The 15,905-nt window shown below is 37.2% G+C and overlaps 1 protein-coding gene across 6 annotated transcripts in view; it reads right to left on the bottom strand.

Annotated features, from left to right (window-relative positions):
* astn1 (astrotactin 1) overlaps positions 1-15,905 on the bottom strand; it is a 373,519-nt gene that overhangs the window by 166,454 nt on the left and 191,160 nt on the right. For all 6 annotated transcript variants that reach the window (XM_024273426.2, XM_024273427.2, XM_024273428.2 and 3 more), the window contains one exon: positions 9,605-9,732. In XM_024273426.2, the coding sequence (XP_024129194.1) occupies positions 9,605-9,732 (128 nt within the window). The remainder of the gene's footprint in view (positions 1-9,604; positions 9,733-15,905) is intronic.

Below are 15,905 nucleotides of genomic sequence, written 5' to 3'. Positions count from 1 at the left end.
TAGAAAAGACGAGTGATTTGATAGTTTCCTTCAACCTGTTAGGTGAAAATGATCATTTTTTTAGACTGGGATGAAGCAGAAGAGAATAAGAGAATGAATGAATGAATGAATGAATGAATGAATGAATGAATGAATGAATGAATGAATGAATGAATGAATGAACTTTATTTATGAAGCACTTTACAACTCCTTTTAGCATACCAATGTGCTTCACAATAAAAGAAAGAAGAAAGTTAAAAAAATAGACAAATGAAGAACAAAACATAAAAAAAAACAGCATCAAACTACAAAAGCAGTCTGCAGTAAAATGCGTAAAAGATAAATAAGAATACAATAAAACAAATAAAATGAAATGGAATAAAATGCCACAGACTTTGAGCAGTAAAAACCATTCTAAAAAGGCGTGTTTTAAAAAAACATTTAAAAACTGTTAAGGTCCGACATCATGCACAGTTCTGCTGGAATATTATTCCATAATTGAGAGCCGGCAACGGAAAAAGGACAGGAAGAAGGGCATGTAGGAAGAAGGAGATGAGACATGAGGAGGTGACACCGGAGGAGTTGAACTATATAAACTTTGTTGGTTTTTTTTTTGTTTGTTTGTTTTTTTTAAACAAACTTTGGCTTTATCATTAGAGGGAAAAAAACATGCAGTAAGAGGCAAACTTTCCCTCTGAAATGATGGTTTGTTTAACTTATCATGACGTTCAGCATGTAAACAACTTTCCTTCACTGTTGCCAAGAGAGGCCGGTGTAAGCTCCATAGCTGTTACCATGACAACAGCTCGCATCGCATATCAAATATAAATAACTATTTTGAAAAACAATTTTAAACAAAAAAAAAAAAAAAAAAGAAAAACAAAAAGTTCAAAGAATCAATGATTGATATAATATTTATGCCTTTTGTGACCATAGTAGTAGTGTGATATTGCTCAGTGAGATGTACATTATCAGACCTGATCGGTCCATTAATTTATGATAACAGACACATTGTTGGGCATTATACCATACATAATGTATAATAGTTACAAAAGAAACAAATTTTGTTGTAGAATTTTCTACGGACAGAAAAAGAAAGCCATCCACTTTAGAAGATTATGAAACAGATGAACAATTGAGTCAACAGAGCTCTAAAGCCTATGTGGGTTTGAAAGCAAAACACTCCTTGATTAACAAAGCAGAATTCATTGAAGTCAGAGATATTTAGCCCTATATGACTTTTAACATCTAAATAAAACTCTCGTTGAAATGTAAATGCATTTTCTGATTTAAAAAAGAAAAAAAAAGTCCCCAGCAGCACTTTCCAGCCCTGTCTTTTCATTTCAAAGCTTCTCCTTTCAGCTCGACTCTCTTGTGTCAGCCGTTCCTCTAAACCTATCTGCATAAATCCATGCCTTTGTGGACAACTGACGGGAAAAAAAATCAGCCGCAGAGGCAACATGACTGATTGAGGCTACAATTTCACCTTTAGCACTCTGTTGCTTTACATCTTTCCGAATGTACACACAGATGAATAGATGCTCATTCAAAGACAAGAAAATGTTATGCAAGCTTCGCATCGTGGAGGCTGTGTCATAATATATAGCTGCTAAGAGTGTGAGGCCCTTTTTCCTACTCCTTTAACCTCCATCAACAGATTCCTTTGTTGGGACTCTGCTTTTCTCCTGCCTGGAGACTCTATGGAAAATAAGTGTCATTCAGTTCTTTTTAGACACTTTCTTCTCTTCTCCGTTTTCTTGTTGTTGATTCTTCTTCCGCTCTCTCCGTTTTCTTTGTTTATCATCCCTCTCATTCAATTATTGCCCCGGCTCCATCTTTGGGGAAATCTGCATCAAAGTCTTGGAAGTCAAATAGTATTTGCCTTTCAAAAGCTTTTTTTTTTTCTCCTGTCTTTTCCCCATTGAAATAAATGATGGAGGTCTCTGGCCCTGAGGATGAATGGCTTCCAAGTCTTGAGATGAATAGGACGATCAATGATTTTACCCCTTTGAGGGCTTGGAGAGGGGTAAAATAAAGAGTGCTGACAATGTGACGAATATCCTCGCTGCGGCGGCCAAACCTGGATGAATCAGCGAGGGGATTCAGGTGTGGCAGGTGCAAATCCGAGCCTAACAGACGGTCTGCTCGCCAACGCCGCCTCTGCATGTCTGTCTACCCCGCGGACAATTACTTCAGCCTTGCAATTAACTGCAGGCGCTCTGATAATGCTGGTGCCCGGCCATGGAGAGGAGCGGGGGTGGCGTGGAGCCAGCTAATGGGGTGGAGAGCGCTGCGTCGCGCACTTATGTTTGCTCACTCGCTTGAAAGTGGAGGCCAAGAGAACAGGTGGAGTCAGGTGAGAAGATTCCCCAAGTGGTTTGGTATGCGCTGCCTTTTGCATGCCCAGCCAACATTTCGAAGCTGACTCTGATTTTTCTGCAGCTTTTAATGAAATTTATCAGCGTGTAACTTGCAAATGACTTATCAAGAAGTTCCTCTGCTTTAACCCTTTAACACCAGAGCTCCAGTGTTTGTTATTTGATTTACTGCAATTTTTTAACTGGTAACATGATCAACGTCATTCCAGCAGATTCTGAATGTGTTAACAGTTTAAAAGCTACAGTATGTTAAAGATTTTGTGTTTAAATGTCACCAACGACGCCTCAGGTGTTAAAGGGTTAAGAGTCCAGCTACGTACGAAGTAATATTTGTGTCAACATATTGCGAAACAAGTCACAAATTTTATTTTTATTTTTTAAAAAAAAAAAAAAAAAATAACGTTTTGGGAATAAAACTTAATATTTTGCAACTGAAAATCTTAAATATTTTCTTTTTAAAACATTTTTTTTGTTTTAAAAAAAATATTTTTGTGCTTGTAACACAAATGTTTTTAGATCTCATCTTGCTTTCTCTCTATCCTTGATTTTGTATTCATACATTTAAGTTTTGATAAACGTGCCACACCAGTCTAACACAATCTCACTCCCAGCTCGTCATGTATGGATGTATGGTTCGGGCCTTCTCGAACGTTTTGAGTGTCCACAACTTGTATTTTTTGACGTGCTGGCAGTTCCCATTAAATCAGGGCTCCCTAATCACCAGGACACAAACCATTAACTGGGATGTAGTCCGGTACTGGGACACGGACCGGTACCCTAACCCTAACCCAGTACCACGTTCGTTACCCCGTCCGGTATGTGTCCTGAGAGTTGAAGACCTGACACCCCATCAAAAAATGACACGTTGGGGACACCCAACAAAAAAGGGACGTGGAGGGGCCCAAACCATACGTCCATATATGATGAGTTGAGAGTGAGAATGTGTATAACAGCCAATCATAGACAAGAAGGTTCATCCTGATTGGTCTAGATCAGAAGTCTGCAACCTGAGGCTCCAGAGCCATATATGGCTCTTTTATCTTTCCATAGTTGCTCTCTGGCTGAAGAAAAATAAAATAATTGTATTTCTTTAAGTTAGGGTTACTTAGTTAGCATTGATTTAATTCAGCTTAGTTAAGTTTATACATCTATGGCTGAGGTGCACACAGATGATAAACTATGTAGGTTTTTACATCCCTGTAGATCTGAACAGGACTCGTTTGCTCAACGCTACCTCCAGAATGAACAGATTTTAAATACTAAGCAAAGCTTTGGTTAAAGTTTGATAATTTTATGAATTTAAAGGATATAGTATTTTAAGCTCGAAAACAATGGTTAATAGCTGTCCTCAGCTGCATTTAGATAATCCAGTTTTATCTGGAAAATAAGTAACTTGAACTTTTGCGAAAAAGAAGCAAAAACAAACAAACAAAAAAAACACATTTCATATTTTCAGAAATGCTAGTTTTTTTGTATATATATATATATATATATATATATATATATATATATATATATGCTTTTATTAATGCCAAAAAATAACAATTCATATTTATTATTACCAAACAAGGTAATGATTACAAATCAAATTTCCTTAAAGGCTAAAATAAGACTTTGTGGCTCCTAGTGGGTTTTGATCAGTAGAAAATGAGCCCAAATGGCACTTCCTCTGTTAAAGGTTGCTGACCCCGGTCTACATTCTACCCAATCAAGTGTCTTACCCTCGCATTGACGGTGTTTGGAGGCAGACATCTTTGATATTTTCATGTTTTTTGAAAGCAAAGAAAAAAAGTGTTTGAAAGCAAATATATAATATTTTCAGTTACAAATGATGACATTTTGTTCTTAAAATTTAACATTTTGTTTGCAATTCAGGAAATTTTGATCTCAAAACAGTGACTTTCGTTCACAATATGGTGGCACAAAGATCACGCCATGGCCACGAGTTAAACATCTACTGCACTGAGCAGTGTCTCAAAGCATCTTGACTGATTTGACTGTGGCTTCACATCGCTAGTTTGTTGAGGCACCGCAGAAACACTTCTAAATGTTTTTAGGGTCATTTTTGCTCATGAAATCACTGCTGTTTATTATCAAACAGCTGCAGCACACCAGCTGTTCTTGTTCACTTAAGTGAACTGGTGATGTGATGTCCAACCGGCAGCAAAGTCTTCCAGATATTAAGTATCTCTTGCCTAAACGTAGTAACTGCCTCCATTTCGATGTAACATGATGGAGTTGGAGAGATTTTCAAGGAAAAGCAGGGAACAACTTCTTAAATATTGGACAAAAACAAGTAGAAGAAACCTATGCAAGAATCGGTCAGAGAATGTCTGGGGAGATTTCTGTGATTGATGAGGAGAGACTTGTTTTGGAATCTGGTCAGACTTAAAGGGGAAAAAGGTTGATTATTCTCATTAAGAATGCAGATCAACAGAGAAGCTTGCCCGCTGCTTAAATCTCTAGGCAAGTTTAGAACATCAAAGACATACCTAAACCGGCAGCGCTCAAGAACTCTGCTTATTTTATTGGCAAAGTCTGCAATCCGGTTGAAAACCAAACAAAAAGGTAACTAGACTCTAGCATTTGTTATTTTATGTACATGGTTACTATAAAGTTACTATTATTTACATGTATTAATGAAGATAACAATCTGTAGTATATAGTATATATAAAGTATAAAGTATATAGTATAGAATTACTCAGTGGAAATCCTTTCTTTATAAATGTAATTGTATTTTATATTTGTTTTTCATTTTAATATAAGCTACTATTGCATGGGAAATCACATAGAACTAGCACAACCTGGTCAAAGTAAAGTTTTGTACTTCACACAAAATAAAAAAAAAAACTCTCAAATATATTTAAGTTTTTCAAAAACAATATAGATACAATGGAAATCTGCATAGCGTAGCTAAATTTGTGATTACTTAGTCTAAGACATTCAGATTTAAATAAGTATATGATCTAAACATGAACTATGCACTGTTTTTTCTTTGCCTGGAGTGGTGGCTTGTCATCTTCCATGAGACATTTCACTGACTTTTTTATTTTTACTGACAAGGTGATGGTGCAGTGTCAGTTTATTGAGAAAAATCTTAAATGAAAGGACCTCAAGGGTTATGCCTCTCTTTTTTTTTGCAGCTGATGACACCACTGTCACAATACAGTCAGCACACCAACACATGAAATTATTTATGGGATGACTTTTTCCCAGTAAGATCCAATTTGATCACTAAATAGTATTTCAAGTAGTAGTTGAAGTTCAGAAGCAATATTATTCAGCACATATAAATACACAATGTCAATAAATATGTTTTTTTTTTTTTTTATAAAGTACTATTTTTAAACAGTGACTCACATTTAAAATGTCAGTTTCTCAACAGGTTTTTCCTCATATCTTAGGGACAAAAAATCTAATAAAAAGAAAAATGATTTAATAATAATTGAGACTGTATGCTAGTATATATTGTGTTTTTGGGGGGGATTTCTGATCAGACTTGTTCAGTAAGTGTTGCTCACCTTCAATTGATCCAGTCAAAAGAGGAGAATGAGAATAGATTGGGTGCTTTTGGAACAAGAAAGAAGCAAACTTTGCAAATGTTGCTCCAGCCTTTTTCTTTCACAGCTCTATTCTGATATATGAAAGACTTAGAGTCATAGAATTCCGGCTGGCGTTAAACCACAATTGCTCCTCCAAACTGTTGGCACTTCCATGAATGAAAGAGGACGCCATCTATAAGTCACTACTAAATCAGAGTCCCAGATTGGTCAAGGTTTAACCTGGTTTAGCTTGTCAACACAAATTCAATGGCAGAGAGCCCAAAAATGGTTGTAAAAATGTGTGTAGCTATGCCTGAACACGAGAGTTTTGAAAGCGTAAACTCAAAATGGGCATTTACGCACTTTTACAATGTATGCTGTCTTCACATTTAATATTTGAAAAAGCACATGGGGTGTTCTTTTGCACATTTGCCAGAAACACTTGTGGTGCAAATTCCTCTATAACATACTTGCATAATAGATCGATGTGAGACATTATAAACTTCATTTTATGTAACTCCTTCTTTGAACTTTGGTATCAGACTTTCTATGTCACACCCAGCATCAGTCTGCTTCTATCATCACTGGAGAAAAAAAGGGAAAAACCACTGTGCCCAAAAAATGTTCTGAGTGCCCTGCTGGAAGCTTTGAAATGGTATTTCTATTCAGGCTATCACTCCTGAGTGAGGAGAAGAGAGGTCCAAAGAGAGAAGTGTGTCTGTACTGTTCTCTGTTCTGGGTCATGTACACGGCAAACCCAGGGGCGATATGGGGATGGAAAAAAGGGTTTGTGTACAGAAAGCAAAAAGGGTGCACAGAGGACGCACATTTGGAATGATGAGGACAAAGGCTTTGGGAAGTGATGGCAAGACGTCCATTTAGCTTATACTGTTTTCACATTTTCTGCTCTTAAAACATGCTTTAAGTGGTGCTGTAAGGTGTATTCTCTTGCATTTAACCCTCAACGATGCTGTCTGGAGCTTCTGCCATGGTGATATTATATTTCTGTTTGTACATCAATAGCAGGCAATGAAAGCCCTCCGCGCTGTAAGGTACAGCCAAAGTGACCAACGAGAAGCTTTAGGAGCTCTCCCAACAGGCCACTCAATGTTTGGACCAACCAATGTTCTGGTTTGGAAATAAAACAAAGAAAAACCATGGTAGAGGAAAAAAACAAATGCAAATCACCTTATCAGCTCATTCTGAGCTACTGCTCCCTCTGTAGTTGTCTAAAGATCATTTTTCACAGCACACGTGACCTGAAAAGTATAGCTTTCATAAGACGGACTCCCTGGGGCAGATAACGCATTCAAGAATGCGCTAAATGCGTGTTCTTAAACACAAGTACAGCCCGTAATATTCACATTGGACGAGCAGGGAGGGGCTTATCAACTTTCAATCACTGACATATATAGAAATGGACAGAGTGAGTGTGAGATCACTCATAGAAAATGCCTTACCTCCAGTTCCAACTAAATAAAGTCAGTTCAGTTGCCATTTCTCTGAGACACAAACACCGCTATGTTGGAACCAGACAAAGTTAGTAAGCAGTGATTTCTCAGAGTCGGTCTGAGTCATTATTTCTATAGCAATTGCTCTGGCTAATCAAGAGTGAGCTTGTTGGAAAGCCCCACCCTTTCCAATGAAAGAAGGCTCGGAAGAATCAGTCAAACATTTCGAACGATTGAGGTGGGGGTCACTACGTGTTCTGGTTTAGCAAGAACATGTTAGAATAATGAAACAGAACAAGAGTGGTTGTTCTGTCAAATACAATGACTGAATAACAGCTGTTTATTTCTCAATAGAAGTCTATGGGATTTTTTCTTTCTGGGACGAGTTGGTACTTCCAATTTTGATCATGATTTTATCATAGACAGTCAATGTTTTCAACACACATTTCTGTTTACAAAATGCAAACAATTTCTCCTGCATGTTGCATCTTTAGGCTTATCTGGGTTTATTGAAATCCTCAAAATCCAAGAAGACAATACTTTTTTGATAATTCATTGTAAATGCATTGATTCTTGAAGACATTTCAACAAAGTCTATTTAGTATCTTAATTCTGTCTGTTAGCATTTATCTTGAACAGGAGATGACCTTGGTTATCACCAAACACTAACGATGAAGTCTGGACTTTTAAAAAGAGGACCAAACTTTAAAAATGAAATATATATATATATATATATATATATATATATATATATAAACACATGTCACTCCTTTCTACTCTAAGTAAAAAATGCTGTTTTCTACATTGTGGTTGCTAGTCCATCTTGTACAGTATAGAGATTTTTATGTTTTCTTTTCCTCAGAATTAATCTGATGATGGTTTGTTTCTTTTACAAACTGCTGTTCTTATGCAAAGTAGCTGTTAGAACAGTTGTCTACAAACCATCTCAGCTGCAACTGTTTCCTTAGTTTTATAAGGGGGAGAATTAATACAACATAATTTATAGGATTTATTTCTTCAAATATAAAAACAAAACCTGTATCCTTGATTTTTTTTAACTGCAGAACTTCTGAAAAGACTTAAGGTGGACACATTTGGTTTGCCTTAAAGTGAACCAGAGTTCGTTCTCCCAGAAAATCCAGAACAAATTTTCAGACTCAATACACCCAAGAGGGACCATGAACCACTCTCTGACCCATCTTTCAAGGTGTTCTCAGTTTGTTTCCGATCTGACGGAGATCCAGTTCTCTGCGAGTTATTCTCAGTCTGAAAAGGCTCCGTGCTCGGAGTGAAACAACTGGACCAAATGGCCACCGTAGCCGATCGTTGAAACAACTTTCAACGTGATGCACATTGCTTCTCTCACTGTCTTCCCAACATTCTGTATCTCGTAAACACTTATTGTAACTTTGCAGCCATCTCCTCCTCAGTAGCCGTCTTGAAGCATGCCTCCATTGTACGAAAGTACCATGTAAAAAATATTGTACCTGAGCTTGATACAGACGTTCTAAATTGGTTATCAAAATATAATGTTTCAACACGTGAACTATCCTGACAAGGATTGTAGTGCAGGACGTTCATCATTTCTTTCTCTCGATGCTTTGCCTTGCTTTTGTAATTCCTGGAAAATTACTGAAGAAAGCTTTAGTCAAGTGGTTTTGTTTACAAGCTTTGATTTAAAAAAGAAATGTCCAGGTAAAAGTCAGTCTGAATACAGACCAAACTCAAGGTTCAAGACTTAATCCAGGTCAAATTAAGCAGACTCAGTCCAGACCATTTGACTTGTCCAGTCTGAATACACTGTTGAAGTCAGTAAATTTGTCTCTGGTTGTGATTCACCTGAGTCTTATGTATACAGGTATACAGGATGCTTTGGACATTTAGTGACCCATGTGTAATCCCTAACAGCTTAAATATACAACATATAATAAAGAAATTACTTAAAAAAACAAGAAATGTTAGTCGAGGTGAATTCAATGTTTCTGAAGCCCTCCAGATATACTAAGACGTGTGCCTAGAAGTTTGTGAAAAGCAGGAACTTTCCCTTTCTCCTACTAAGGACAGTGCTCAAGTATAACAATGCAAAAGAACAGTTTAAATGTCAGAATGACTAAACATAAACCTTTGTTCACCATACACTGCACCACCTTCATGGCTTTCCCTGCTTAGGGAATTACACACAGGAACATAATAAAGCACTGCTTTGCCTTCCTGGCTCTCATACGTGACTAAATATGAAATATGGTTTCCTACCTGTGAGGTACTCGGGGTCAGGCACAGGGTCTGACAGCTCCTCGTGGCACTGAACCTCTGTTGGCACTGATGCTACCACCATGCCATCTGGGAGCTGCTGCTCGATGCCTCTGGCAAAGTTCTTCTGCCTGGCGAGAAGAGAAATGAAGGGAGGCCCCAATTTAATTTCAGCTCACTAACACAGTGCAGGAAAGAAAACAGAGTAATACCATGATATAGATGGAGGAGAGTGATGAGAGTGAAGAGAGAAAATCACAGGTTCAGAAGTTACATGGACTTTCCAATTCTAACCAAGGTTGTGTCTCTGTTGTCTGTGAATATTAAATCTTAAAAAAAGACACTAAAATGGACATAGGTTTTTAAATGGAGTATATAAATGTGTGCATGGAAAGCACAAGATAAGAAAATCAAAGTTCATATTAGTTAATATTCATTTTTTAATGTTGTGCAAGGGTAAAGCAGTTGCAGTGATCAAGAGCAACAGGTGAGGGACAGAACCAAGACAAAGAAATACAAATAGACTATAACACACATAAATATCCATTTCATGTGATTGAGAAATATGGACAAATCAATAGGGAAAAAACTGAAAATCAGAGAAAACTGTGTAAACTGAGACTGTAGTTGAATCAAACACATTTGTTTTCATTAGATTGATTTTTTCCTACAGCAAACTGACTTTTTATATTGTAAGAGTTCATTAAATTGAACAATTCTTGTTAATAATTGAGCACATACATTGTTTTCTGTTTTAAGTCACTTATTTTTTCTACTCTGTTATTGCTATATGAAGCGGTAGTCAAGTTCCATTGATCAAGAATTTCAGGTTTTAGATAGAACCTCAACAAGGAGCTAATGATCAAATATTATGAGGAATTATTAAAATTCAAGGTTTGAGGTCACTCAGAAATGTTCCTATTTTTGAAAGAAAGGTACTCTTCAACAAATATATCTATAAACTAATCAGAAATATGCTCTTTATCTATCTGCTGTATATATCTCTTTGTTCCCTGAAAGTAATGAACTCTGGGTATTTTAGGGCAACCATTTCAAATAGGACCTGTTGCTGCTTGAAACAACAGAACCAGAAACAAAATGTAAAGATTTACAGCAATTCAAGACATAATCCTGTCATAAGAGAGGTTATATTTAGCAGCATGAATAATTATATACCTGAAAAAAGGAGACGCTCACAGAGCTAAATAATACTGATTAACCTCAATTATCCATGTCAGAGATAAAACTAAATGTGCATGGACAGATATAATATTTGTAGATTAAAGTTAACTTAAAAAGAAAAAAAAAAGTTTGAGGCCTTCTGCTTGCTAAGTTTGGGTTTGTATCTACTCACTGTTCTAATACAGTTGACAGGATTGTGATGAGTTCAAATAGAATTAAATATAGAAACTGACATTCATGGTCAGGAAAATAAAATACAAGTTATATGAACCTATAGACCCCTTGCAGTGACATTAGGTTTCTTGTCGGCCATTTTGATCCGATGGGTAAAATTGGCAACTTTTGTGTAGAGAAATGGCCACCAAATCTAATCATGGTACAAATGTGTTGCTGCTGGTTGTCACAACAGAGAAAATTAAAAATTTCTGCAGGATGAAGACAGAAAATAATGGCTCAAACGGGAAGGGTGTCAGCCTATAGATGCCAGCAGAGTGTCGGGTCGGCCTATAGTCACACATTTTATTTGTCTTAAAGGTAATACATACTTAGAAATGGGTACCATTTGGGTTTTATCTGGTACTTTTGAAAGGTTGTTGGCTGGAACCAGAGTTTTTTTTTTTTTTTTTTTTTCGCTGATGATGTGTGAGAAGGCAAACTTATGCCAAAAACATGCAAATGTGAGGAAGCAGCATCACAGGTTCCTGCAGAGCCGGAATGTGCCTGAGCTGTTTGTTTCTCTCTGTCTTCACCCGCACCATGTGGATGATAAATTATTATTCCAACATTAATTCAGTGGCATTTTTGCAATATGAATGCTTTTTGGATTTTGGCAACATATAAGAATACATCTTAACAATATGCAACCCAGTCTTTTGACTTGCACACATTGACCTGTTCCTCGTGGTGCTGCTGCTCTGCCCGTGTTTATGTACAACAGCATCAGTTCTGATCTGTAACAGAAACTGCAGCCTGATTTTTTTGGTCTTGCTGACAACACAGAGGGAACTGATCAAAGGTAGACAGTCTAGTGGACAAAAGATCAACACGACAAAAATCAGAGGCAGCGATGCTCTCTGTTTGACTCACACAATTTGATTCCCAAAATGGCGTCACGTGGAAGGGGTCTCCATGCTCTGCAAAAAGTCTCATTGGAATGAGTTTTTTTAAAAACCCGATGCAACCCATTTTGTAAAAAAAATGTATTGAAAGCTAGTTAATAGTGTTTTACATTGCAAACATGCATTTGAATGACTACAAACCCTCATGAGAGTTTCTGCAGAATCCCTGCTGCCAGTTTTCCTGTTGATATGCAAGATAGGAAATCCACTGTTTGATCCGTGCTGGGTTTGGGGTTGGGCCATGACGATAAAAGAGGATGCACAAATATTTACAAATCACCAACTGCTGCCTTTGGGAAAGTCACAGCTTCAGAACAACAGACGCCAATGGCAGGAGGAGACCCGCTGCTGATGTGGTTGTGTCAAACCCAGCATTAAAAATGACATTTCCTTTGCATTGCTTTGACATGGCCGAAGGAAACAGTTTTACTAATGTTTTAAAAAATGCCCCACACTCCTCTATTTAACCCAAGGGAATAGAATAAAACAGAGGAAACAAAAAATGTGATACAGAATGTAGGAATAATCAGGGCATTTTTGAATTTCTAAAACTTCAGACTTCCTCTCATTCAAACTGAGTTGAGGTCCAAAAGAAAGCTCAGAGGGAAACAAGCCGTTTTCCTTTTATGCACCAAAGCTGGGGAACAGTTTTCCACTGAGTGTTTGTCAAACACCCACACTGTCCAATTTAAAACACATTTTAAAATCTATTTTTACAACTAAGCTCTTGACCCAGCATGGGAACTCCACTTTGCTGCTTTTCTTTTGTTATATTGCCTACACTTTTAAATAATTTAATTTAGCTGTAAATTTAAATCATTTTTAATAAATGTACAATATTTACAGTATATTTTTTGCTTTGATTTTATTTTGTTGGCTCTTGTTTTATGAGCTTTCTCTGGTCCAGTTTCTTATGAAAAGAAAAAGCTGTAGTTGGGGTCTTTACTCTGTTTGCAAGCTCTGTAGGTTCTATAAACATCCAGCGATGTTATTTTTAAAAAAGAAACATACTTATAGTCTAACTTTATCCTAATGGTGACAGAAATAGTATTTACAGTTTTTGCACAGGTCCCAAATGAATGTTTCACATAGAATTCATAAAATCAAGTTTCTTAAAGACCAACTGTGATGAAAATTCTGTTTTTGGCATTTTTAACATGTTCTTACCTTCTCACGATAGAGGACACTTTTTTCTTTATCCAATTCATTTTGTGAATGAAGAATAGACATACATTGTGCTGGAGTATTGTATAGTGGCTGGAGCCACACATCTGGAAGATTTCTATTTGACAAAATACAGAAACAAGAACTCAATTTGAAAGGCAAGTCATTTACAATGTTCCCCCGCTTATTCAGGGTTTCTTCTATTCGCAGACTTTTTTAAAGTCACATGACTCTTCCCTTTTGTCAGAAAAACTCTGACAACTCAAGATGCTTATATGAAACTTTTGAGTCCAATGGAAGTTCTGAGGTGAGCAGAGACGAAGAGCATGCCAGTCCATCGGCTACCCCCCTCCTCTCTCCTTGCCCTGCATGGAGAAATGGCATCAGCTGAAGCCAAAAGCATCCGAAAAAAAAATCTTAATACGCTGAAGAAGATAATCGCGGAGGATAATTATCTTCTGGAGCAGATGTTTATTATGGATGAAGCTGGACTCATGTGGAAGAAGATGCCGTCTCACACTTATTTGATGAAGGACAAAACCCGCTCTCCCGATTATAAAGGGGCCATACCATGATTTTCTTAAGCCTTTCAGAGTCAACTGTATCTATATATATGATCATATATTACATTTGGAACCCTTAAAAACACTCCTCATCTGCGTCATAGAGTATGCTGCTGTTCTGAAAAAAAAAAAAAAAAGCTCTTTATGTTGAGCAATACTCCAATGATCTTTAAAAAATGTCTTACAAAGCACGTTCAGATGAGTTTTTGATGAGTCGCGGATTCGTGGATGTCGCCAGTCCATATTGTAATGGACAACAATAATAGACTGAATATAGGCAATGACATAACTATATTTAGCTTCATAAATCATATGAGGAAATTATTGAATAATCGTCTAGTATATGAGCGCAACATTTAAACAATTATTCAGATAATCATAGAATAACAAACATGTTAACAAGTCATCTAAACTCTGTCGCTTTAACGCACTAAATCCTTTGAATTCTTCATCATTTGCATCGCTTTGGAACAACTTTGCAGAGACTTCCTCTTCTATAATACTGTCAGTAGCAAATACTGACACACATACCAACAGTGTCTTCTAGTGGTTGTTCGTGGGAAAATAATATAATAATAATAATATATTTATATATTATTAAATCACATGCAAGTTACACAACGCAAACACAAAACAAAACAAAAAAAACATGCGTCTTTTACTTAAAAAAATATGCTATTTTTTTAATGTAAAATATACATTGGGCGGGCCACAAGCTCCCGCACTGTGCTTAAATAGAGAAGCTCTCAGATACGGGGAGGGGAAAGGGAGGTGGGATTGCTCTGTGTTAATGGCACAGCCCACAAATCAGATGTGAACTCCTAATGAAGTACAGCTGCTCTGCAGAAACGTTGTTCAAGAAAAAAAAAGATTTTTGTTTTATTTTATTTTGGCTAATATCGACATAATTATAATTACAAAACCACTGAGAACACTTTTACAAAAGCTCAAAAAATGATCAGAGTGGATCTCTGTTTTGAGCAACTTTTTGCACTGGAGTTTTCCAAATGCCAGCTTTAACTGGAACATAACTCATGCGTTGCCACATTTGCACCCAAAAAAATCCAGCAAAAAAAAAAAAAAAAAAACAGGGCTATCTGGGATATAACGGCACAAACATCTGTCATTTCCAACTGAAGTAATTATGCATGATTTCAGCTGTCAGTTTAACAAAGCACACAAATGTAATGACTGAATCTCGGTTGTTTTCCCGAAGACGGCGGTTCCTCTTTTTGAAGCTTGCAAAGTGGGACATGAGCCCGGTTCTTTTTCGACGCATTAATGTCTGACAATCTTCAAAGTTAAAATTGTTAGACGATGACATGTAACATTTAACAGCCATCTGGCTCTGGAAGGATGTCGTTATTCATCTTTTCTTGAAGTCCAAGAACTTTTTTTGTTAAACTTCCAGAACTTAGTGAATTTCTTCGGGGGGAAAAAAGGTGAGTTGAAGCGCTGCAGTCACCTGTTTGATGAATTATTGAAAAGCCAAATGTGACAAAACATTTGGACGCTTCTGCTTTCGCAGGCCTCCTTCATTTCCGACCTTCCCTCTCACAGGGATTCTCCTGACTGTGACACTTGGTAAACTATGAATAAAACGACAACAACAACCCACTCCCACTCTGCCGCCTCACCGTCAGTCTGAAGGGAACACGTTTCATATTTTAATTAACCAAGTCATTAAACGTATTCCTCTTGAGGGTGTAGGAAGGTGAATTGAGCCAAAAAATATGAGATGATGAAAAAAAAATTAAAAAAAAGTAGAAGAAGAATGCTTGAACAAAATAGCAAGGATGGGGGGTTGTCAGGTAGAAGTGTGGTCTTAATCATTGATCCCAAGCAGCAAGCAGAATGAGAACAAAGGGCACTAAAATATTCATTAAAACCTGCACTGAGCTTGTCGAGTGAAAGAGGAGGAAGAGGATGCAGAGTGGGGTTGGGGGGGGGGTACTAAAGAGTAATGAGTGGAGGTTAGCTTTTTAACATCTCATTACTGGAGTCCACTGTCTCCCGCAGAGACAGGAAGATAGAGACCCTGTTACTGAGCTCTGTAATTCGAAGCCAGATCATATTGAGCCCGTTCCTCCTGAGATGCCGCTCTGATTAGGACTTCCTCCCCAGGCGTGAGTGCATCATGTCTCCAATTGCTTTGTAACCAGAATCATCCTGTGTCCCGCCAGCCTGCTGCCAATGGCAGGAAACGGAATAAATAAATAAACCGTATTTGTGTGTTTTTTAAATGAAAGCAGCTCTCCTGGACAGGGAGGCTGGGGT

Source organism: Oryzias melastigma, linkage group LG17 (assembly GCF_002922805.2).
Source record: "Oryzias melastigma strain HK-1 linkage group LG17, ASM292280v2, whole genome shotgun sequence".
Taxonomy (NCBI): domain Eukaryota; kingdom Metazoa; phylum Chordata; class Actinopteri; order Beloniformes; family Adrianichthyidae; genus Oryzias; species Oryzias melastigma.
Note: the sequence above shows the minus strand (reverse complement) of the source record. Positions and strands in the feature narration are given on the sequence as shown.